We start from the raw sequence: 26,692 nt of genomic DNA, 5'->3' as shown, positions 1-26,692 counted from the left end.
AAGCCTAGCACGATTCAACTCCTAGAGAATCGGTGCCAATTCTTTGGGTTAGCAAGTGAGGATCCGAATGAACACATAGCCAAGTTCTTGGGAGTGTTGGACACATTCAAGCTCCATAATGTCACCTCCGACCAAATCAAGCTTCGGATGTTTCCATTCTCACTAAGAGATAAGGCAAGCTTGTGGCTTCGGTCATTACCTAATGCATCAATCCACAATTGGCGGGATCTTGCTCAAGCTTTCCTTCACAAGTACTTTCCGATGGGGAGAACCGCAAAGTTGACAAAGGACATCATTGATTATTACCAATATGAAGGGGAATCTCTCTATGAAACTTGGGAGAGGTTCAAGGATCTCCAAAGGCACGTACCTCATCATCGACTTGTAAGGGAGCATGTGCTTCAAATATTCTATAATGGCTTGGGTGAGATTACAAGATCTACCATTGATTCGGCCGCGGGAGGTTCTTTGATGCAAAAGACGCTTGATGAGGCTAACGAGTTGATTGAGAAATTGGCTATGGTTAGTAGCACTTGGTCCTCGGAAAGGAGAAGACCACCGGCTCAAAAGACATTAATGACACTTGACCAATCCAAGGAGTTTGAAGCGATGAAAGCTATGAATGCCTCTTTGCAAAGTCAAGTTGATGCCTTGAAGAAGCAAGTGGCCCCACGGAATGCTCCGGTTGCGTATGTTCAAGTAGGTTGTGAGCATTGTGGGGATTTCAATCATGGAAGTAGTGAGTGCTATACCACGGGTCAAGCGTGGAGCGAACAAGTGAATTATGTGGGAGGTCAACGCCAAGGGAATGATCCTTACTCGAATACTTATAATCCGGGTTGGAGAAACCATCCTAACTTTGGATGGAGGAATCAAGAGGGCCAAGGCAATGTGCAAGCAAATCAACAAGCGGGTCCTAGTTTCCAAGGAGGAAATAGGCCCCAACAACAAGGTCCTTATCAAGGTCCTTATCACAACCAACAAGGGCAAGGAAACAACTATGGTGGTAGACCTCAACACCCTCCGGGATTCCAACCACAAAAGAATACGGATGAGGGAAATGTGCTTTCTAAGGTACTAGAGAAGCTAGAAAAAATGGAGCAAAGGGAGAAGAATCAAGCTTCTACTATCCATCATTTGGAAACTCAAATTTCTCAAATGGCCATTTCGCTTCAAGGAAGACCTCAAGGAGGGTTGCCATCTACTACGGAGAACAACCCTAGAGAGCATGTTAAGGCGGTAGAGCTCCGAAGCGGGAGAAATCTAGAAAAAGCTAATGGTAAGAAGCATGTGGTTGAGGAGGATGAGCCTCAAGTGGTGATTGATGTTGCTAGCTCTAGTCAAGAGCCACCTATTGTTTGTGAGGAGGTGGCTATTGAGGTTGAAGAGCCCTATGTGAGACCGCCACCACCACCGCCGTTTGTACCACCGGTTCCGTTCCCAAGCCGGTTAAGGAAAGCTCAAGGGAACGAAAAGTTTCATAAGTTCCTTGAGATTTTCAAGAAATTGCAAATCAATCTTAGCTTGGCGGATGCACTCCGGGAGATGCCGCAATATGCCAAGTTCTTGAAGGACATCATTACCAACAAACGAAGTTGGGATAGCGGTGCAACGGTTCCTATTCCGGAAGTGTGTAGCTCAATCATCTTGAATGATCTACCGGCTAAGTTGAAGGACCCAGGGAGTTTCTCTATACCTTGCACTATAGGAAACATGAGTTCCATTAATTGCTTATGTGATCTAGGTGCTAGCATCAATCTTATGCCTTTAACTCTTTTCAGGACGCTTTGTGGAGATCAAACCGTGAAAAGCACCTCGATGGTACTCAAACTAGCGGATCATTCGTTAAAAAGGCCGTTTGGGATTGTTGAGGATGTGCTTGTCAAGGTAGATAAATTTATCTTCCCCGTTGATTTTGTTATATTGGACTATGCGGTTGATAAGGAGTGCCCAATGATTTTGGGGCGACCCTTCATGAACACCGGAAGGGCTTTAATTGATGTGCATGGTGGCAAATTGACCTTGCGGATTGACGAGGAATCGGTTGAGTTTGATATGAAGAAAGTCATGCGGGGTACCATCGAGGAGGAGGATTGCATGAGGATTGATGTGATTGATGAGATTGTGGAAGAGCAACTCCGGGAGAATGTGCAATTGTTGAACGAAGCAAAGAGGGTAGAAATTTGTCCTCAACAAATCTCTCAAGTCTCGTTTCATTCCGAGTCGGGGGATGATGAATATACTAGAGAGGATGAACCGAAGCCGGAAAGTTTAAACAAGAGCAATGGTGTGACTCCACCATCTTCGGAGTTGCCCCCGAAGGTTGAAATGAAGCCGCTTCCGCCACACCTCCGGTATACTTTTATTGGGGAAAATGAGACCTTGCCGATAATCATCTCAAACAAGCTCTCTAAGGATCAAGAAAGGAAGGTTGTGCAAGTAGTGAAAGAGCACATGTTAGCAATGGGTTGGCAAATCTCCGACATTCGAGGAATAAGTCCGCAAATTGTGATGCATAAGATTAATCTCGAAGACGAGTCAAAGAAGTCGGCTCAAAGGCAACGAAGATTAAATCCGAATATGAAGGAGGTAGTGCACAAAGAGATCGTCAAGCTCCTCGACGCCGGAATAATCTATCCGATTTCGGATAGTGAGTGGGTTAGTCCCATTCAATGTGTTCCTAAAAAGGGCGGTATGACAATGGTGGAAAGTGAAAAAGGAGAGCAAATCTCCACAAGGACGGTAACCGGTTGGCGAGTATGCATCGATTATCGGAAGCTCAATGAGGTAACCCGAAAAGATCACTTTCCGCTACCATTTATCGATCAAATGTTAGAAAGGGTAGCGGGACACAAGTTTTATTGTTTCCTTGATGGGTACTCGGGTTACAATCAAATATTAATCCTCCCGGAAGATCAAGAGAAGACGACCTTCACATGCCCCTACGGTACCTTTGCATACCGGCGAATGCCCTTCGGACTATGCAACGCACCCGCCACATTTCAAAGATGTATGACCTCAATCTTCAACGATATGATTGAAGATATTATGGAGGTGTTCATGGATGACTTCTCCGTGTTTGGCGATTCGTTCGATGGTTGTTTAGCGAATCTAAGGCGGGTTTTAGCACGATGTGTGGAGACAAATTTAGTTTTAAATTGGGAAAAGTGCCACTTCATGGTGGATGAAGGCATTGTACTCGGGCATAGGATATCGGAGGCGGGAATTGAAGTGGATAGGGCAAAGACGGCGGTTATTGAAAAATTAGTCGCTCCGACTACGGTCAAAGGAGTTCGGGCATTTTTGGGCCACGCGGGTTTTTACCGGCGATTCATTAAGGATTTTTCGTCTATTGCACGACCGTTGACAAGTTTGCTAGTAAAAGATGCGCCGTTTGACTTCACAAGGGAATGTCAAGATGCTTTTGAGAAGCTAAAGGAGGCACTTGTGACCGCTCCCATTATATCATCTCCGGATTGGAGTTTGCCTTTTGAGCTAATGTGTGACGCTAGCGACCAAGCATTGGGTTGCGTGTTGGGGCAAAGAAAAGATAAGCGGGTGCATGTGATCTATTATGCTAGTCGGACTATGGCGGGCGCGCAACTCAACTACACCACTACCGAAAAGGAGATGTTGGCGGTAGTGTTTGCCTTGGACAAGTTTCGGCAATACTTGCTTGGATCAAAGTCCATCATCTATACCGATCATGCCGCTTTGAGATACCTTTTCACTAAACAAGACGCAAAGCCTAGGCTTATTCGATGGATCCTTCTAATGCAAGAGTTCGATATAGAAATCCGAGACTAGAAAGGTACGGAGAATGTGGTAGCGGACCACCTTTCGAGATTTGAAATTCCGGAACCAATCCCTATTGGTGTGGAGATTAATGAGCGGTTTCCGGACGAAACGCTTATGATGATTCGGGAAGTGGAGACACCATGGTATGCCGATTTTGCAAATTACCTCTCATCGGGAGTCATGCCTCCGGACTTGACATCCCACAAAAGGAAGAAGTTCTTATCCGATGTTAAAAGGTACTTGTGGGATGAACCTTTCTTGTTTAAAATATGTGGTGATGGAATGTTGAGACGATGTGTGTCCTTGGGGGAAATGATGCCCATTTTGAGTTCATGTCATGAGACCGGACATTATGGTTCGGCTAGAACCGCCGCTAGAGTGCTTGAGAGCGGGTTCTTTTGGCCAACTTTATTTCGTGATGCTAAAGAGTTTGTTGACCATTGTGATCGGTGCCAACGTGTAGGCAACATCTCAAAAAGAGACGAGATGCCTTTGACTTCGGTTCAAGAAGTGGAGATATTTGATGTATGGGGTATAGATTTCATGGGGCCTTTTCCGGTTTCATTCAAAAACCAATACATTTTGGTATGTGTGGATTATGTCTCAAAATGGGTAGAAGCGGAGGCTTTGCCCACTAATGATGCTAAGGTGGTGTTGAGTTTTCTTAAGCGGCTAGTGAATCGGTTTGGGACTCCTAGAGTGATTACTAGTGACGGTGGTTCGCATTTTTGCAATCGGCAATTTCAAGCTCTTATGAGGAAGTACAATGTGCATCACCGGGTCGCCACACCTTATCACCCCCAAACGAGTGGCCAAGTTGAGGTTTCGAACCGTGAATTGAAAAGAATTCTAGAGAAGACGGTGAATGGATCCCGGAAAGATTGGTCTTTGAAATTGGATGATGCATTGTGGGCGTATAGGACGGCCTACAAAACTCCACTTGGGATGTATCCGTTCCGTATTGTCCATGGGAAGGCGTGTCATCTTCCTCTAGAGCTTGAGCATAGAGCGTATTGGGCTATTAAGAAGTTGAACTTTGACTTCAAGAAGGCGGGAGAGAAGCGGTTACTTCAATTGAATGAGTTAGATGAATTTCGCTTCATGGCTTATGAGAATGCCAAGCTCTACAAGGAGAAAACGAAGCGATGGCATGATGCTCACATCTCCCCAAAGGTCTTAGAGGTTGGTTCGTTTGTACTTCTTTACAATTCACGCTTGCGGTTGTTTCCGGGTAAATTGAAATCTCGTTGGAGTGGCCCATTCAAAATCCGGAATGTGGCGAATCACGGTGCGGTGGAATTGGAGAATTCTAAGGGTGAAACTTTCAAGGTTAATGGCCACCGGTGCAAACCATATCTTGGACCCTTGATGAATCGGGTGGAAGATGAGATATCTTTCACAACTCCTACATGAATCCACCGTGAGACGGTCGAGCTTTCGACTTTAAACAAGCGCACTTGGGAGGCATTCCCAAGAGGTTCGATTTAATGTTTTTGGTTGTTGTTTTACCTTCTTTAGATTGTCTAGATGTTGTTTTTGTTGTTGTTGATTTTATGTCTTTTTTGTTCAAGATAACGCCGGTGTGTTTGATTTTTAATGTGTAGGTAAGAAGAAAAAGCGGAAAAGAATCGAACTCCCCCTGTATAAGGGAGCTCGAATCGAACTCCCCTTATATAAGGGAGCTCGAATCGAGCTCTCCTTGGAAAAAGGAGAGCTCGATTCGAGCTACACAAATTTGGTGACAGATTTGTGTAGCTCGAATCGAGCTACCTTTGAAGGAAGTGTAGCTCGATTCGAGCTACACAAATCTACCAACAGATTTGTGTAGCTCGATTCGAGCTACACCTTATTAAAAGGGGGGTTATTTTTTTTCCTTCTTGGCTTTGAAATGTTCCTATTGGTTGGTGTTTTAAGGCTCATGGATTGATGAGGTGTTTAAATCTTGGCCTTCAAATTAGAAAAAACATTTCACAAAGATTCATGACATGGCAAGATCTCCACCCCTCTTCTCCTATTTTTCAAATCTTACCCCAAAAAGAGCTCCAACACTTCTTCTTCTCCAAATTCTTTTCCCCAATTATCAAAAACTCCATAGCCAAGACCTCCATTCTCTTTCTTCTAGAAAAAATTTTCCAAGCTCTATCTCCACCATTCTCAAGCCAAACTCAAATCTAAACACACTTCCAAACACCCTTTTCCCTCCTCTACAATGTCTCGGAATACAAGAGCAAGCCGAGCCTCCAAGCAAAAATCCATACCTCCTAGTGAGCAAGAATTTCAAGTTGAACTACCACCACAACCTATCCGTTCATCGAAGAAAACAACCAATTTCGGGGCTCTCTCACGGAAATACAAGGCACCCTTTGAAATCCGCTCGGTTAGTGAGGGTGAACGCTTTGAGAAGCTTAAGGAATTTGGTGTCACTGATGCGTATGAAATTTGTTGGATGACTATGGAAAAATTGGGCATTCATGAGAAGTTGGATGATCTCATTCAATTCCTTTTTCTTGATAAGTTGATAAGGATACCGCATGAGCAATGTGAAGCACTCACATACGAATTCTTCACTACAATTGAGTCCACCACCGACACTTCTATTACCTTTCGGTTGGACGGCAAGGAGCGGGAATATTCCATGATCAACTTGTATCAAGATTTTGGGTTAACCGACTTAGGGATGAAAGAATTGTCGCATAAGGGTGATTTTGATGCAAACGTGATATGGAACAAGGCATCGGGGAAACAAGCTACGACTCACACTTTTCCAAGTTGAAAGAGGTTCGGGATATTGCCACCATAATCTTGCTTAAGTGGTACGGCTACACCTTCTATGGACGCCATGAGCATCACAAAGTAGCACGGTCGGATTTGTTCCTTTTGCAAGCTTTGAATCACCCAACGGAACGAGAGAAGCAAGTGCATTTGGCGTATCGGTTGATAAAGTTGCTTCAAGAGGAGCCTAAAGCTCAAAAGAAGAAAGGATTTGGATGGTTGGTGTTGTTTTTGGCACGAAAAGATCCGGAGTTTGATGAAAGCAAGTATCAAATTCAACCGCCACGAATGATAGACATGGATCACTTGAGCATCGGAGGGTATGTGCGGAAGGAAAGAGTTGTAGGAAAGTACAAGCATGATAATTGGGTGGAAGTACATCCCGGCGAGCCAATTCCGCCTAGGTTGCGCGCATCACCAAGACAAGAAGTAGAGCCGAGGCGACCTAAAGAGCCGGTGCGACGGAAAGACAAAAATGCGGCCGGAACAAGCGCCGAAGGAGGAGCAATACCGGAGGGCGTGCAATGGGAGCCTCCCGCTCCTAATGTGGATACAAGGAATGACTTTGAAGCCGCCCAACTCCGATTCATGGAGGATCAACGCAAGATGTGGGCACGTATGGAATATCGCATGACGAGGCTTCATGATCGACAAAGGCGCCACGAGGAAAAATTACGTGACTATTTCAATGCCCCGGGGCGCCGGCTTATCCATCTCCAACTCCATCGCCCGAACCACCGGAATTCGACTAAAACAAGATTTGCATTTCTCTAACTCAACTCATACAATTTTGCTTTATATTTCTTACTTAGGGACTAAGTTCGAAATAGTGTGAGGAGGGTTAGTCAATTGTATGTCGCTAGTTGAATTTTATCTTGTTTTATGCTTTAGTGTGTTTTATTTTACGTTGTTGTTTTAGTTTGTGTTAGTAGTCTAGTTATTGAGTCACCTCCACTAAATCTTTGTTCTAAGCATGATATTGAATGTTTTGTATGTTTGTGATTGTGGCGGAATTTGGAAATCTATCAACTTGTGACATCTCCCGATCTTTAATGGCATGAATGTGTTTTTGTCTAATTTAAGCAACTTCCAAGGATGATTGATTGATGAAAATACTTTTATGTGACAAATTTTGATGGAAATTGGGTGAAAATGTTCTTTGGTGAAAACAATTGTGAGCATGATAGTTGTTTTGGGATATGGATGCATGATGTGCAAATTTTTGAATATTTTGGGTCATTTGTGAATAAAATTGGGCATGATTGGCATGAGAACATAGGAATTAAATTAGTGCATAACACCACATTCTTTTCTAAAATGTTGAGCCTTGATTATAATTCTTGTGTGTTGTGTAGCTATATTCCTAGAACTTGCTTGGTGTCCATTTAAGACTATATAGTTGAGTGTCGATTGCTAAGTGATTATGGCATTAGGATCACCATTTGTTTAAGACCACTTAAAAAAGCCTACCCTTACCACTAGGTCACCCCTTTGAGCCTTAAACCATTTCTTTCAAATTATAACACATGTTAACACACCATCCCTTCAACAAATTACCCTTTGAAAATACCCCAAAAATTGACTTGAATGACTCTTAACTATTAAGACATTTGTCTAACTTGAAGAATAGGAAAAGCATGAGCAAAGAATTAATTATGTGCCTAAAGAAAAGAAAGAAAAGCAAAAGAAAGAAAGAATAAAGAAAGATCGAGAAAAATAAAAAGAAAAAAAAAAGAGTAAAAAGAAAAGTTGAATAAAAGGCATGAAAATCAAGATGAAGTTCTAATGTGCAAGAAAATTCCAAGTTAGACAAATAAATGTGAACAAATATCTAGTTATCAAGTCAAATTTTTGTAGCCAAATTATCCTTCTTTATCTACCCCCTAACCCCTAGCCAAGTTACAACCCATTCAAAAGACCATATGATAGCAATTGATTACCGAACTAAGTAGGGGAGAATCAGACTAAAAGCAAGCCTATGGTGAATTAGCATTTTTCTTGAGCTTAATTGTGTGCACCCCAAACACTTGTGTGTTAGAGTGAATCTTGTGAGAATTAATATGCTTTTAATTGATGCCTATGTTTGCTATGCCTTGATTACCCTCTTATCACTTGACCAAGTAGTGCATGTCCCTTAGATGACCTTAATGACTTGATTTGTTCAACAAGAACCTTAAGTCAATGCAAGTGTAGTCTAATTGTCATCACATTTTGTCATTAAAAGTGCATTCATCTCTTGTGTGCATCATTAGAGGTTGTTGACTTTAGACAATATCATTTAAGCCATTGTTGAATAGGAGTTCATTTGTTGATACTTGTTCGAGATCGCCATGGTTAGTTACCGTTTGATTTGCCTAAGTTCATTTCTTGCTTGGGGACAAGCAAAGATTTAGTGTGAGGAGGTTTGATAGGAGTATTTTACTCCTATCTTTAGTGTCGTTTCCGCATGCTTTATTAACGTTTTATCACGGTTTTATGGTATTTCGAATGCCTTATTACGTGTTTTAGTATTTCAGGTACTTAGGAGCATTGCGGAAGCATTTTGGTGCAAAAGTTGGGAAAGACGACAAAAGCGATGCGGAAGCTCATTTGCAAATCTGAAAAGCTGACCCCTGGGCACTAATTGACCAATTTGGACTAGTTAGAAGCCTCAAATGAACTCGTGATCTTCATGAAAGTTAAAGTAGACGTCCTAAGCTTTCCAACGGTTCAAGAATCGACTCAATCGGACATTTCTACACCGAGTTGCGAAGGTTTGAAGATCGAGATCCGGAGCGGAAAATGGCAGCTCGAATCGGGCTCCTCATTTAGCCCAAGGAGCTCTATTCGAGCTTGGGCTTGCTGGAATGGGGAAATCTTATTTCAAGATACAACAAGGCTTTATTAATTTGCTATTTTGGGCCCAACACATGTTAAATGATTGTTTGTCTTTTTCCTTCTTTTGTAAGTACTATATAAGGGGCCTTATCTCTATTTTAGGTATAGAAGATTTTCCTAGACTTTATTCTATGAGTGTACTTTTGAATCTTCTCCTAATTTTAGAAATCCCTAAGTTTAGTCCTTGCCTTCTTCAATAGAATTTCCAGATTTTCATATTTTCCTCCATTGTTGAATACTTAAGCTTTTTCTATTGAAGATTTATTCTCATTTTATTATTGAAGTATTATCTTATTGAATGTTATTGGCTTGGGTTTCTACAAAGGTAATTAGATCTATCTCTCAATGATTTATTATTCTATTTTCTTGATGTTTGTTGTTTTAGCCATGGTTGGCTAAAACCCCTTTGTTTGGGGGTTGAAATGAAGTTTAGAAATGTATGATTTGGGTTAGGGTTTGGGCTTATTGTTGTGTTCTAATTGATTTCCCTAATGCTTGTTTTAGATTAGCTACCTAAAGCATGATTCTAGGTTGGTTAACACTTTGAGAGAAGGTTAATTAATTGGATAGATCAATTAGGATCCTAATTAATGACACTATGAGAGTGGGTTAGAAATTAGGAAACCTTAGAGTGGATTGTTAATCGCCAATTGGCTTGTTAATCGTGTTTAGTGCCACGAGAGTGGATTAGGCTTGGTTGGTTGGCTTGTTTGTGATTTTATAACTCCTTGAGGCTCGAGAGAGCGGGAGTTATGCTTTAGGAACGCTCGGTTCACTTGTTGAAGCCCTAGACCCGAACTATTAATTGCATGACCTAAGCGTAGTTTCGATCTCCAAACCCCTTTATTAATTGAGTTATCCGTAATTGTTTAAGCGCTTTAGTCTTCTAGAATTGTTGATTAATTGTTAATTGAAAGTTTTGTTTTAGTTAATTGCTATTGTTAAATTGATACTTGAATTCAAATTCCAATTGTCTATTATGCTAAACGAATTGAATCGCAACTAAAGTTCATTCTCATCAATCGCTCTAGACTCACTCCTCGTGGGATCGATTCCGACTTCCGGATTATTACAAGTTGCGCTTTTTGCTCAACAGTTATGCAAATCGTGGAGGAAGAAATGGCGGAGGACGCGGTACTGGCCAGACTTCGCAGGCTGGCGGAAGTCAAGCCAGGGTCTTTGCACTGAATCCTCAGGAGGCTCAGGCTTCCAATGCTGTGGTGCAAGGTACCTTTCCTATCGCTTCTCAAGACGCACTAATTTTATTTGATCCGGGTGCTACGCATTCGTTTGTTTCGCCTAGTTTTGCTAGTAAGTTAGGAGTGCAACCAGCGTATCTTAGGAATCCCTTGTCCGTAGCTACTCCAGTTGGAGAGAGTGTAGAAGTTAGTATCGTTTATCCGTCTTGTCCTGTGAAAGTTCAAGGACGAGATTTGTTAGTTGACTTGATTTTACTCGAGGTATTAGCTTTTGACGTTATATTAGGAATGGATTGGCTAGCTCAGCACTACGCCAATGTGGATTGTCGAAAGAAGACAGTAATGTTTAATACTCCTGGAATTGAAGCGGTTTCAACTCAGGGTGACAAGATGGAATCTTCTACGAGTATTATTTCAGCTATCAAAGCTTGTCGTATGTTGAAGAAGGGATGTCAAGGATTCTTAGCGATAGTACGAGACGTGGAGAAGAAATGTGCGAATATAAGTGATGTACCAGTGGTGACGGAGTATCCAGACGTTTTTCCAGAAGAATTACCTGGATTACCCCCAGATCGTGAGATTGAGTTTTGTATCGAATTGGCTCCTGACACGAAGCCAATATCAATACCCCCTTATCGAATGGCGCCAGCAGAGCTCAAGGAACTTAAAGATCAATTAGAAGAGTTGTTTGATCGCGGTTTCATCAGACCAAGTGTATCCCCGTGGGGTGCACCAGTGCTATTCGTGAAAAAGAAGGATGGATCGCTTCGACTATGTATCGATTATCGACAGCTGAATAAGGTAACGATCAAGAATAAGTATCTGTTACCTAGAATCGACGACCTATTCGATCAGTTACAAGGAGCGAAGTACTTCTCCAAAATCGACTTGAGATCAGGCTATCATCAACTGAAGATTCGCGATAATGATGTTCAGAAGACTTCTTTTCGAACTCGATACGGTCATTACGAGTTCCTCGTTATGTCATTCGGATTGACGAACGCCCCAGCATCCTTCATGGATCTGATGAATAGAATATTCAACCGTACTTGGATCAGTTCGTGATCGTGTTCATCGATGACATTTTGATTTATTCGCGTACAGAAGAAGAGCACGCTCAACATCTGGGGATAGTACTACAGACGCTAAGAGAGCATCAGCTTTACGCCAAATTTTCTAAATGTGAATTTTTGCTAACGGAAGTGGCTTTCTTAGGTCATGTGGTTTCACAAAGCGGCATTAAGGTCGACCCGAAGAAGATTGAAGCTGTGATAGAATGGAAGCGGCCTGAATCAGTTACGGAAGTTAGAAGTTTCCTTGGTTTGGCAGGATACTACAGACGATTTGTACATGATTTTTCAAAGATCGTCGTGCCTTTGACGAAGTTAACTCAGAAGAACGCGAAATTCAATTGGACGGGCCAGTGTGAACTCAGTTTTCTGAAACTGAAAGAGTGTCTGACGACGGCACCAGTCTTAGCGCTACCAGAAGGAACTGAAGGATTCACAGTATACTGTGATGCGTCAAGAGTCGGATTAGGATGTGTCCTTATGCAACACGGTAAAGTGATTGCATACGCTTCACGACAGCTTAAGAAGCATGAGACGAACTACCCGACGCATGATCTGGAATTAGCAGCAGTGATTTTTGCGCTGAAGATCTGGAGACATTATTTATACGGTGCTACGTGTGAGATCTTTACAGATCATAAAAGCTTGAAGTACATTTTTGACCAACGAGAGTTAAACCTCAGACAGCGGAGATGGATGGAGTTATTAAAAGATTACGACTGCACGATACAATACCATCCAGGCAAGGCCAACGTCGTGGCGGATGCATTAAGCAGGAAGTCGGCAGGAAGTCTCGCGCACGTTACAACGACATGGCAGAGACCGTTAATCAACGAGATTCATACGATGTTTAGCCAAGGAGTGGAGTTCGAGATTTCATCTCTCGGAAACCTAATGGCCCAGTTAACGATCCGATCGACTTTGATAGATCAGATCAAAGAGTTGCAAGCGGACGACCCTCAATTAAAGCATTTAATTGAGGAAGTTCAACAAGAAAAGAGTCAAGATTTCAGTATCGTCAATGGAATGTTGAAATACGGCAATCGAATGTGCGTTCCAGACGTGGAAGATTTAAGACAGAAGATCATGGAGGAGACGCATGGAACGATGTATAGCGTTCATCCTGGTTCCACGAAGATGTATTACGACATCAAATCAACGTATTGGTGGAGCGGAATGAAGAAAGATATCGCAGAGTTCGTGGCAAAATGCCCGACTTGTCAGCAAGTCAAGTTGGAGCATCAGCGACCTTATGGATTTCTTCAACCGTTACCCATCCCGGAGTGGAAATGGGAGCAGATCACGATGGATTTCGTAGTCGGATTGCCCAAAACCCAGAAAGGTTTTGATTCCATTTGGGTAATCGTGGATCGTTTGACGAAGTCAGCGCACTTCATTCCGATCAAGACGACGTATTCTGCAGCAAAGTTGGCAGAGATTTACATCGATAAGATCGTGAGCCTACACGGAGTTCCCGTGTCAATTGTTTTAGACAGAGGTTCCATATTTACCTCTCATTTCGGGAAAAGCTTACAAGACGCGTTAGGAACACGATTGAATTTCAGCACTGCGTTTCATCCTCAGACGGACGGCCAGTCTGAGCGGACGATTCAAACGTTAGAAGATATGCTTCGACTATGCGTATTAGACTTCGGAGGTAATTGGGATACGTACCTACCTCTAGTCGAGTTCGCCTACAATAATAGCTATCATTCGAGCATCGAGATGGCTCCATACGAAGCGTTATACGGGCGTAAATGTCGATCCCCTATCTGTTGGGATGAAGTCGGTGAGCGAAAGCTCACTGGAGCAGAGATCATCCAGATTACGTCAGAAAAAGTACCGTTAATAAAACAACGTCTAAATACTGCTTCTAGTCGACAGAAGAGTTACGCGGACCCCAAGAGAAAGGATATCGAATTTCAGATCGGAGACTACGTATTTCTCAAAATATCAGCGATGAAGGGAGTGATTCGTTTCGGAAAGAAGGGAAAGTTGGCTCCGAGATATGTCGGACCCTACCAGGTCGTAGAACGCATAGGCTCAGTTGCTTACAAGCTGGATTTGCCATCAGAGATGTCGCAAGTTCATCCTGTCTTCCATATTTCCATGCTTCGGAAATATGTACCGGACCCTTCTCGAATAATTCAACCGCAAGCGGTGGATGTCAGCGAGGAACTGACATACGAAGAGCGGCCAGTGCAGATTGTCGATACGCAGATACGACAATTGCGAACGAAGAAAATTCCAATGGTGAAAGTTCTTTGGAGAAGGCAGTCCGTAGAAGAGTGTACGTGGGAGACAGAAGAGGATATGAGGCAGAAATATCCATATCTGTTTACTCAAGGTACGTGGCTAAATTTTAAATTCGAGGACGAATTTATTTTAAGGGGGGGTGAATGTAATACCCCAAAATATTTTAAGATAATTACGTCGTGCCACGTGTCGAGGTTTCTGATAAATTAAATTAAGGAGAATTTAATTTAATTATATCGGGAATTTAGAATAAATTTTTAATAAGTTAATTAGCGGGATTTGAGGAAATAAATTTGAAAATTAATATAAAATAAATTATAAATCCCGTAACGATAATTATTTCGCCAAAGTCCGCAAAATAATATATAGTATTTATGGTATAAGTTTCGAATCGATCGGAGATCGTTTAAAATTTGGACGCGAATAGGTTATGGACTAAATTGAAACTTTTGAAGAGTTTCAAGGACTAAAGTGTAAATTAGCCAGGTTATATATCATTTCCTTCAGATGAAGGAATCACCAGAACCTTCTTCTTTCTATCCTTTTTCGTTCAAACGGCGATCGATTACGGTTCGTCGCGTGGTTTTCGTTTCTCGTCCGTTTCCGACGTTTAATAGCTCGAATTGATCGTATTCACGAGGCGAATCACGGTAAGCTTGACGTTTTCTCGTTTAAACGGATATATTTTGAGTTATATCGATTCAAAATTTTAGGCCACGAAACGATTTTATCGTTTTATCGATTATAGGATTGTATTTGGGTGTTTTAAAGTTAGAAATAGCGTTTTGGATACGTTTTGAGCGTTTTGGCGCGTTGAAGCTCGTCGGAATCGACTCCCGGGCGAAGGCTCGTGGCTGTGCGTCGCACAGCCGAACTGTGCGAACGCACAATCAATGGACTGTGCGACTGTGCGGACGCACAGTCAGGTGACTGTGCGAACGCACAGTCATGCACTGTGCGAACGCACAGTCTTCCAGGACTGTGCGAACGCACAGTCACACCGTGCGGACGCACAGTCCCCTGTGCAATCGCACAGGCAGACGCGCGTACGCATAGTGTTTTCGCCAATCGATCTAGTTTATCGAGAAAATTATATACACGCATATCGAGATTTGAAATGGACTAATATTCAATTAATCACCGATTAATTAGAGGCGTTAACCTAGTGAGGTTAAAAGAAGATTGAGTTAAAAGTGATTTACTATCCGTAAACGAGTTTGATACCGTTTATCGGAGTTTACGTGAGAAGCACGATGATTAATAAAAGTTCAATGTGTCGAGTCTCGAGTCTAGAGTCAATCTTAGAATAGAATTCTAATACAAGTCAAATGTTTTAAAATTTGCTTTAGATCCGGCGAGGCAAGAGGCAGCTGGACCAGTAGTTCGGGAAGGTTGACGTTTTAAAGCCCCGACGTATTTTTGGATAAGCGTTTTCTGTGAGTTTATACGATTTGCTTTTAAAGTATTTATTTAAGCAAATATTTTATATTGCTTTATGTTGTTTTGCATGATTGCGATGCGAATTCTTTTTATGAATTGCATATGCTTGATTTGAAACCAATATTGATCCGATGGAACGTGCTACCTATTGGGCGACAATAGGACTGCGTGATCACCGGTTTTGATGTGACTCGGCTGGGAGCTGATGATGATTATGAAATTTGCGATTGGGTTTATGATTTTGATACGAGTGAGCACTCGGCTACGGTGTAGTCTGGAGTCCCCGTATCTAGTGGCTGGGCCACCAGTGAGTTGGACTCACAACTTGATGTTAATGATTGGGTTGCTTGATCGATTAATTAGTATGTTTGAGGATTAAGGTTTCAATCGGATCCTGTACTTGGCTGCATACGATTGAATATCGTTTTATGTTTTATTTGAATACTTATTGGTAAATGTATGAACTCACTCAGTATATCCTAATATACTGGCCCCTCACAGATTTCCTTTCAGGTTAAAGACGCTTTGAAGCGACAGACTTCTATCCTACTTACAGAAGTCTGTATTTTTGAGTATGTAAAGAAACAGTACTTTACTCTTAGAGCTGCAGTAGATAAGTATTTTGCAAGTCAGCTTGTAATATATAGTTTTATGTAAATATAACTTTAACGTTTTAAAGTTTTAAACGTTTTACGCTTGCTGTGTTATTTATATTGTGACTGCTAGAGGATATGTATGCCTGACATGTGTGCTTCTGCATGACACGTGTTTATGTATGTCATGCATGACGTTTATGTTTCGCGAAAAATTATTTTACGTTTTTAGGCTTGCTGCGGGTTTCGGAGCAATCACTCCCATTCCCTAGCGCCGGTCTCGGCCCTGAGATTGGGTCGTGACATTAATTTTATCGAAATTAAAAAATATCACATTCGCTATATTAATATGATCCGTTATTATATAATACTAATTTATAACTATTCATAATATTTTAGTAATTAATAATTATTTTAAGCATTTATTTTTATTATTTTAAGTGTTTAGCCACGTGTTACGCACGTGAGTGATATTCATATGACCCGTTAAATATATATTAATATTAATTAAATTACCATATTAATATCTTAATATATTTTAAACTTTCAAATCTATTTTATGGTTAAAAGTTGTATGTGTAATTTCAATTTAGAGTTTGAAAGTGAAAGTGAATATTGTAGTTTGAAAATGAAAACTCATTAACTAATATAGTTGTAGTAGATTAAAAATTAAAATTCAACATAAAAGTACACTAAGTGTGTTCTAGTGCTGTAGTTTTAAACTAAAAGTTATTCTTTATAATTATGTTAATTGATAAGTCGAAAACTAATATTTAGCATAGAAAGCATTAATATAGCAAAAGTCTAACTGATGTAATAAAAAGTTAATTATATTTTTATTAGTATTAAATTTGTATTTAAATTGTAATTACGTTTGTACTTAAATTAAGATAATTAAGAGTTTATTCTTATTAGAATTAGATTTGTACTTAACTCGTAATTTTTTTAGTTATTGAAGGCTAATTTGTAATTTTACCTATTAACGAAGACTAATATTATGCATTTAGTTGATTAATTTATTTAACTAATTTTAAATAAATATATAATTACAGCACTTAATTGGTTTTATATGACCCGTTAAATTAGTAGATAAAAAACGATATATAAAAAAATTGTACAAATTTTATAAATTTAAGAATTGTACAAATTTTATAAATTTAAGAATTGTATTTAAAAATGAAAATTCCTTCATAAAAAGTTGAAGGGTGCATATATATGCTTTGCCATCATCTTCTTAAATTTTTTGGATGGTTTATATTAATTGTATAATTTTTCAATGATACATAAGCAACGGCCAACTATAGAATTTGAACCTAATTTGATTGTGACACTAAGTAAAGAATCCTATTTTATCTTCAGTAGCAGTATACTATTTCGCATAGTTATTTACGGAAACTAAACTCTAATTAACACATATTTTGATTCTAAAGTTAGACTCCTATTTAATTTTGTATTTTTTTTATTAGAGTTACTTGTATTGTATCTCTCTCAAAAATTAATTATTAATTTATATTGACCATAATATCGTAATTTTGTCTATCCCCTCCTTCCCACATATAAGATAGTTATTATAGATAGATAGATATATATTAATCTTTTTTAATATTCCCTCCATTCCACAATACTTGACGTTGTGGAATGGGGCACACATATTAAGGATATAACTAAAATATACTATATTCCCTAAACTACCCCCATTAAAGAGTTGATCTCATCTGTGTAAAGCCACTAACTTTAACTCTTTTTAACCTTCGCTTGCCTCGTTCATCTTCTTCGTATGTACTGCAAATCTGATGGAAATTATAAAACTAATCCAAGAGCGTTGGAGACTACATCAACAACCATATGATTTATACAAAGATTATTAGAATGAAAAAATGAAAAAAATGGATATTTCAAGATTTGAAATATCCAAAAAACAAAAACAAATAAGAGCATCAATGAAAGAAAGAAAAGAGAAAAAGAACCCAGATGGCTTCTGGGTTTGAAAAACAAATATAGGCCCTGTTTAGTTGTGGGAAATACTGACTGTTTTTCAGAAAATTACTCCAAGAAAACTGGAAAACAGAATCTGGTGTTTAGTTGTATTATTTTCTAATTTAGAAAACTAAAAAACAATTTTCATAATTTTCCATATTATAACTAATGGTTGAAAAACACCAAAAACATGTTTTCTCGCTTTTTCTTTATAAAAATTAACTTTTAGAAAACACAATTTTTTAATTGATATTTCTATCTAACAAGTTCAAAAAATAATAAAACATAATTTGAGAATTTAACAACGAGAATCAATATTTATTCAATTTTAATATTAATGAATTTTTTTTAATCATTAATAAACACTTGCATGTAGAATTGACCACAGTTTAGTTCGAGAAACACTTGAACCGGCCCTAAACCGGCTCTTATATTGTTCCGGACCGTTTTTAAACCGGCAAATTCCGGCTGCACCCGATTCAAAAAATTAAAAAATACATTAAAATAAATATAAATTTAAAATAAATTTAATATAATTAATTATATTAACAATGAATTATATAAACATATTTAGTATATAATTTAAAATGCATATTTTTTTAAATATACCAACCGACATTTTTGGTTCCAAAAAAAATTGTGAACCGGCCTAAAATCTCTCAGTTCATTTTTGGTCCGATTTTTAAACATAATCAATGATCCAACCATATTATTTTCGAATTAAGTCATACACATTCATCATGATATAAAAAAAAGTTCCTTAGCACATATTTTCTCCTCATATTTAAATTAAGTATTTATTTTAAATTAGATATTAAATAATTAAAACTCGAATTTCAATTCTTTTTAATATTTTCTGAGGTTAAACAACATTCATGAAAAATAAAAATACAAAAATCTCGTTAAAAAGATATAGTATGTTGTTTAATTTTAGAAAATAGAAAATAAAAAACAATAAAAAAATTAGATAAGCAAACAAAATTTGATTTTCTAATTTTCTATTTGAAAAACAAAAAACTGAAAAATAAAGAAAATGAGAAGAAAAATGGAAACATAAAATAAAAAAATGTTTTCTACAACTAAACATGACCATAGTGTTTCTTTAAAAAAGAGAAGAAATTCAATTCAATTACCCAACAAGATACCTTCTTCTTCCATTATCTTGCAAAATGGGGATCTGATTTTTTTTAACTGGAGTTGAAGTTAGATGGTGTAAAATAAATGACAGATAATAAACAAATTTACATGTTTAGATTATAGTGTGGGTGAAAATACAGAGTTACAGGCATATGTGAGGAAGAAGATGGAATGTTAATGAAAGTAAACTATTTTCAAGGAAAGAGAATGTCTTTTTATCACAAGGTTAATTTAGGCAAAAATAGGTGCCAAAGTCCAGAACGTCAAGTATTTAGGATTATTTAGAAAAGTCTAAAACGTCAACTTTTGTGGAATGGAGGGAGTATTAATTTATCATAAAAGTTTACTTATGACTTATTTGAATTTTTTTAAAGTTAAAGGACTTATTTGAATTTTTCCAAATAAAAAAGAATATAATTTTATCTTTAATTTTAGTTGTTTTGAATGTTTTCATTTTTTTAATTTAGAATATAATTAAAAGTCGAACATACAAAATCGGGTATAATTGTGAGAATGCAATTTTAAAAAGAAATTAAGGTCAACAATTTTTGAATAATTAAACCTAAATAAAATGGGACACATGGAATATTTAAAACTCCTATTGATTCTGAATCTTGTGATTCCTATTCTGAAGATTCCAATGATCTCAAGATATCAGCAAAGGAGATTTACTTGGCCACAGAAAATCTCAATGAAGTCAACTTGATTGGCCAAGGCATAGCTGGTAATAAAATGTCTGAACTTTTTAATACTAATAGTAATTACTCGGCGAGTCCTACGTTTCAGCATTTCGTTTCTGTTTCTAAAAACACTAGAAAAGTTCAGAAACTTTATATTTATATTCTAAAAAAAATTATTTTGTCGATTTCAGTTCCAACTTTTCCCGTTTTTAGCGTTTCTCCTTACTATTATGCAGGGAAGGTGAACAAAGGAGTGCTAGCTGACGGGCAGCATGTTGCCGTTAAGCACATAATCAACGACGACGGACATGCTGAGACATTTGTCCGGGAAGTTACGAGCCTGTCTCACATCAGACATCCAAACCTTGTAGCTCTGGAGGGATATTGTGAGCACACTGATGATTGTTTCTTAGTTTATGAGTTGTCACAATGGTAACCTAGCAGAATGGTTATATGGTAAGTATAAGGTTCTTTCTTGGACCCAAAGACTTGAGATTGCAATTGATTGTGCTAGAGGTCTTTGGTTTCTCCACACTTACCCAGAAGGCTGTATTGTTCATCGTGATATCAAGGTAGGCTCGACCCTATCTTCCGTCTCTAATTTTATCGAACACTTTCATTTGTCTTAATGAACAACAAATGGATCTCAATCTTTCTTTGATATAATATTTCTATCCCTTACTGTTTCTGGCAGCCAACCAACATCCTCATTGATGCTGAATTTCAAGCAAAACTCGCAGACTTTGGATTATCAAAAGTTATGAATGTGGATCAATCTTATGTAAGCTCAGAAGTAAGAGGAACATTTGGTTATGTTGATCCTGACTATCGAACAAATCGCCGCGTATATTCAAAAGGCCATGTCTACAGTTTCGGTATAGTTCTATTACAGCTTATCTCTGGGAAGAGAGTGATAAATCTGAATTTCACCAGACTAATGCAGCTAAATAAGATGGTAATATAACAGAAACAATCAAAGCTTTCAATTCCTGCTTTTGTAAATATCACCGATATTGAATTCCTCAATTTTGCAGGCAAAATTTCTGTCAGAAAATGGAAATACAACAGAATTTGCTGATCCTAAACTTAATGGGGATTACTCAGTTGAAGCCTTGGAAATGTTACTCAAGCTAGCCTTGTCATGTACTGGGATTAGGCAGAATAGACCATCAATGGAGCAAGTCGTAATGAAATTAGAGAAAGCTCTTGACATCTCTATGGTAATGACATCTATTTCGTATGCCATGTAACACATAAATAGAAAGCATGAGATATGCTTGCATCACAAATAAACAATAAAGCGAATTTTCTCCACTGTTTAATGTATTTACATGGAGATATGCTTTCAAGAAAACAAAGCATGAATAAACCGTCCTCGAGGGAGAATCGGAGTTTTCGAGCTCGAGGAACTCCTTTCATAGTATTCTTGGAGGATCCTGATGAGAGCACTTGCTTTCTTGCTTGCTCGAGAAGTGCCTTCACTCAGTAGCGTATACAATGACCCCATAAGAGACGGGCTCTTCACTAAATGAGCTACTACGTCTGAACCACCATTGATGCACAAAGCAAGCAACAGACATACACATTGCTCGTTCCCTGCTCTCGAGGCAGAGGAATCTAAAATTCCAATAAATTGAGGCAAGGCGCCAGAGCGAAGAATCACTTTTGCCCCATCGGATTTCTCAGCTAGATTAACTAAAACTGCTAAAGAATCTGTTACTAATTCTTCCTTTTCACAAGATACTAAAAGATTAACAAGCAAAGGAACTGCCCTGGAAGCAAGAACCCTCTGATGATTTCCGAAATGCATAAGCAATCCGTAGATCGCGGCCAATCCATTCTTTCTAGCGCGAGCATTTCCTTCCCTAATTAACAGTACTCTCTCCAATCAACTTCCTATACTCCTCAACTGATGCGAGGTAAAACAATGTCGCCGCAGAATGTTGTCTAGCCTCCATAGCTAATCCATTATTCAAAACATCTACAATCAACTCTAATCCTCTATTCTCAACAATTACACCTTTACTTTTCGAATGCTTCGAATCCTTAGAAACTAATAACTTCAATAGAGATGGAATCACACTAGATTCCACCAAGCAAGACCTATTAAAAATGCTTGCCTTACTAAGAAGCCTAACCTCATAAGCTGCTTTATTCCTCTCTTCAAGATCTCCATTTTCAAGCCTGTCAGCAAGAAAATCAGCCACCATTTTCATAGCTCCCTCAGCTACTAAACTACCTTCAAGAAGAGTCATCATTACATCGTGATTCTTACGATTCGTTTCGCCAGTCAGGATCCCATTCTCTATACAGAATTGTTGAATCAACCCTTTAACCACTAAATTCAAGACCAAATTTGTACTTCCTAATCTCTTCTCTGTTACAGGATATGAAGAATTTCCAGATTTGAACCATTTCGAGATCAAAGACCGATCTTAAGTATGTCCTGTCAGAATTGTGAGAGGATCTTTCATAATCTCTAATGAAATTGGGCATCTAAAATCATCACTGTTGAGTAATTTTACTATCAATAAAATCAAAAAGAACACATCTTGAATAAATCAAGAACCCCATTAAACTACTTAAAAAAGCTTTCTTTTCTTCATTTGAACACTCATTTCCAATCTCTGAATCCAATAACTTAACCTCTTTATTACATCACTAAATACCGTTAGTTAATCAATTTTGTATAACTGAATACAATTAAAGGAGAAGGTACTTCTGCTCAGCTGCCACCAACTTCATACTATCGAAGTTTAAAAGGAAAACCACAACCATCTAAAAAATTATAATTTGTAAATAACGTTTTAAGTCAAAACAAATAACCATATAGATCAAAGATACATCACTGAAATATTTTCAACACATTTCAGATACAAAAAGCAAATATATTTTAAGTAGGAGAAATAGTGTGGACAGTATTCAACCTTGTGCTGTAATCGACAGTATTGAAATTAACAGATATTCGGATTATAATGAAAAATCAGTTATTTTTTTACCTATAAAGAGAAATTATGATGAGCTTAAACTTTGAAAATTAGCATTTAATTTCAAAATCAGTCAAAATAAAATAATGGTCTAGGGGTATCAAGATTTGATAATTTATGTTTTATGGAGTAAACACATTCAAAATCCTGTCCAGAACACATTCCAAAAATATAATACAATGTTACATTCCAAAAATATAATAAAATGTCCTGACCATCTAGATATAGAGTATAATCCATAAGGTAGTATTAAAGATTCAAAACTTCAGGAAGAGTATTAAACACTACATTAAATAAAATAAAGGAAGAACCAATCAAAATCTTAATTCAATTTGAAAAGTGCAGCAACTTAGTACTGGTAACTAGAGTGCAAAATAAGCAATCAACATTTAACTCATAAGCTCTACAAACAAAAGCCCTTTCAAGCAGCAGCAACTTCAGCAGGGGCCTCGGCCATTGGTTCGTCAGCTGGCCTTTCCAACTTCACACCAACATCCTCTGAATAATCACCGTGAACCTGCATATCATAGCAAGAAAATCAACAAAATCGCTTTGAGCAAAATCCTGCAAAAATTCATGCATTTTATGCAACAAATAAAGAAGACAATCCATTTGGCATGCATTTGGAAAAAGTAGAACCAACAAGAGACATAACAATATGTGAAAAACATGCCTCCATCAGCTTTCCGAGATCAAACTTAGGAGCCTTCAAAATTTTGACTTTACGGATGTAGACATTCTGTAGAGGGTAGATACTGGATGTAGCTTTCTCAATCTCTTTTCCAATAGTTTCTGGAAGAAATTTGCGGACCAAATCCTTGAGATCACAAGATGATGCCTGGGATGTCATGATCTCCCTCATCTTTCTACGGATCTACAAACACAACCAAAACTCCAACAGAATAAACAACCAAATTCAAAATCAAAAAATATATAAGCAGATGGGGTCAGCTCGTGTTTTACCTGCTTAATTTGGCTGGATTGTGCGTAACATGTTCTCTTAATCTGGTTAGGTCGTCTCTTGGTAAACCCAATACAGAACATCCTCAATGTGTAGTTATCGGTTGTTTTCACATCTACATGAGCTTCAATCAAAGTTTGCCATTTCCTAACCAACGATCTCAACTTGTCTGTGGTAAAATCCATACCCTGTATCACAATAAATAATAATAATGAGCATAAGATAAATGAAAATTGGCAATTTTTCATAGAACCCAAGAAGGAATATCTAGTAATCTTCATACCCAGAAATTGGTCAAGACATTCTTGCCTTGAACATCTTCAGCTCTCAGCCTGATCTTTCTGTAAGCATGATCCTCGTCACCCTGGAGGTCAGCTAGGGAGATCTCGAACACACGATGTTTGAGGCCCTCAGAAGCAATCTGTAAGGCGAACATGATATATAAATGAGCTTGGAATAGTTATAAATTTGATCATAACAGCTATATACATGATTACATCTATCCCAAGCCAAATCATAGTTCCCAATCAATTTTCAAACCCAATAATCAAATATACAACATTAATGTTATTGGCAACATCTAACCTCAAACACATTCAATTTAACAATAAGAGAGAATTCTTTTAGATCAAACCACAAAACATAGACCATCTCCAACTACTCGACTACACAGCATTAATGTAATTTGCAAAACATAAATTCAATTTCTACTAAACAAACACATGACATTTATGTAACCTAAAAATATAAATTAAATTTTAAGATTAAATAATTCCTATTGAAACCAACCCTAATCAGCAGCTGAATAAAAAAGAGCAAAAATGTGAAAATGAAAAAATACCTTGGTACCCTGAGTACGAGTAACGAGAGTTTTCCCAACATTTTTAACTTGAAATAATGAAGGTGCTTTGATGTCATACCAATCCTTCTTTGCAAAAGGATCTTGTCTGTTAACAAATTCAAACAACACCATTAGTAAAAAAATTTAAGTTGAGGAATTAAAATTAAAATTAGATTTAAAACTTACGCCTTCTTCTTGCCTCCCTTCTTTCCTTTCGAAATCCTCTTATTTTTACTGTTAAAACACAATTTACAGATCAGCTCATCTTTTAAATACAATAACCATTCATAAAGAGGCGGAGTTCTACGGCGGAATGAGGCTTACCCGACGGCCATGTTGGATGCCAAGCAGAGAGGAAAATGGAAGAGGAACAAACTTATAACCACAGTATCAAAACCCTAGCTGCGCTGCGGCTTATGTTTTCAATTTTAGGGTTCTATTCATACATACACCACTCTCTTTTATGGGTTGGGCCTTCAAAATAACATTTTACATAAATATGAGTAAAATAACAGTTTTTATGTTTGTAATTAATTGAGGACATGAATCAGTTTTAACTTATTTTTTTTAATATTTTGAGAGTAAGTTAGTAGTGCAGATTGAATAATTTTAAGATCAACTAAATATCAATTTAATATCAACTAAATATTAAAATGAAATAAAAAGAAAATTAACAGTTTATACAACATATGCTAGAAAGAAATCAAAATACATAATTAGTTATTAATTGAACTAACGATAAAATTTTATCAATCTCAGTTTATATCGAGTTGATTTTCAGTAGGGGTGTCAAAATGGATTATGACACCAATGGCGAAGCCATCTTGTGGGGAAGGTGGTCAATTGACCACCTTCTCCTCCAAAAAAATATTTAATTAGTATTTATAATTAGTTTAAATTATATTTATAGTTCTTCTATTTTTGTAAATTGACCACCTAAATTAATTATTTCATGCTAAATTATAAAATTTGTCCCCTTTTTACATAATTTCTGGCTTCGCCCCTGCATGACACGATAACACGATTCGCCTAACCCGTAATTTTGGCGAATCCGGACTGAGGCTTAGCGGGTTCGTGTCGAAAACGTGTCAAGCCGTTTATGACACGAAATAAATGGGTCGTGTCACGGTTGACTCGCGAACCCATCTAACCCACCTAACCCGTTTACAAATTATATTATTTATAATAATATAAAATAAATAGTTATAAATATGAAAAATAAAAATAAAATTATTAAATTACTTATATCAATATATAAATAAAGTTAATTATATTAAAATCTTATAATTTGAATATTAATTGATAAATTTAGGTTAAAATTATATTTGTATGATTTAAAATATTCTTAAATGTTAAGTGGGTCGTGTTAGCCGTATAATTGTGTTAATCGTGTAAGCCGTTTATTTTAACGTGTTAATCGTGTCGTATCGTGTCACTCATTTAAAATTCGTGTCGCGTTAGGGTTGGGAATTTTGACATGATTATTTAAATGGGTCGTGTTCGTGTTAACCCTAATCATGTCAACAGAGTGGGTCGACACGACACGAATACGACCCGCCAACCCATTTTGACACCCCTAATTTTCAGTTTGCATCAACTATACTTAATCAATAATTGATTTTATGGAAATTTTGATATTAAATATACACTTATTAGTGTATTATGTGTCTGTGTAATCATAAAATTAACTCGTTATCAACGTTAAATTTTAAATTTATTATTTTATCTTGGTTTTATGTAACTATAAATCAACTCATTGCAAACTTTTGATTTTAGATAATATATTTATTAGTTTATCATATGTTTTTATAACTATGAATCAACTTGTTGTCAACATTAAATTTAAAATTTTCATTTATTAATTTATCATGTGTTTATATAATAATTAATCAACTCATTGTGAACTTTTCTTTTAAATATATATTTATTCGTTTATCGTTTGTTTATATATTCATGAATCGACTCTTTATTTATACTAGTTTCGCATTACGTGCTATGCACGTGGCTCGTAACGTAACTTGTCAATGTACATATAAGTAAATTTATTATAATTATATCAATTTTTTTATTTATAATTAATATTAAATTAGTAAAAAAATTTATA

The 26,692-nt window shown here is 37.5% G+C and overlaps 1 protein-coding gene, 1 non-coding gene and 2 pseudogenes across 2 annotated transcripts; 1 reads left to right on the top strand and 3 right to left on the bottom strand.

Moving 5' to 3' along the window:
- Nucleotides 1-276: 276 nt before the first annotated feature.
- LOC126658905 (small nucleolar RNA R71) lies at nt 277-384 on the bottom strand. Its single transcript, XR_007634472.1, has one exon. It is a non-coding gene; the product is annotated as a small nucleolar RNA R71 (small nucleolar RNA).
- Nucleotides 385-11,285: 10,901 nt separating this feature from the next.
- Nucleotides 11,286-21,113, top strand: LOC126657199 (probable serine/threonine-protein kinase PBL22; annotated as a pseudogene).
- Nucleotides 21,114-21,144: 31 nt separating this feature from the next.
- LOC126655877 (U-box domain-containing protein 19-like) lies at nt 21,145-22,451 on the bottom strand (annotated as a pseudogene).
- Nucleotides 22,452-23,011: 560 nt separating this feature from the next.
- LOC126655876 (40S ribosomal protein S3a-1) lies at nt 23,012-25,023 on the bottom strand. The gene is made up of 7 exons (XM_050350217.2): nt 24,913-25,023; nt 24,775-24,822; nt 24,589-24,694; nt 24,031-24,168; nt 23,750-23,935; nt 23,460-23,660; nt 23,012-23,303 (listed from the first exon to the last, which is right to left on the bottom strand). The coding sequence occupies exons 1-7, from the start codon at nt 24,921-24,923 to the stop codon at nt 23,208-23,210; spliced, it is 786 nt and encodes a 261-aa protein (XP_050206174.1). The 5' UTR covers nt 24,924-25,023; the 3' UTR covers nt 23,012-23,207.
- Between the last annotated feature and the right edge of the window lie 1,669 nt (nt 25,024-26,692).

The sequence above is a fragment of the Mercurialis annua genome, linkage group LG7 (genome assembly GCF_937616625.2).
Source record: "Mercurialis annua linkage group LG7, ddMerAnnu1.2, whole genome shotgun sequence".
Lineage (NCBI taxonomy): Eukaryota > Viridiplantae > Streptophyta > Magnoliopsida > Malpighiales > Euphorbiaceae > Mercurialis > Mercurialis annua.
This window is presented reverse-complemented; position numbering and strand designations above follow the sequence as displayed.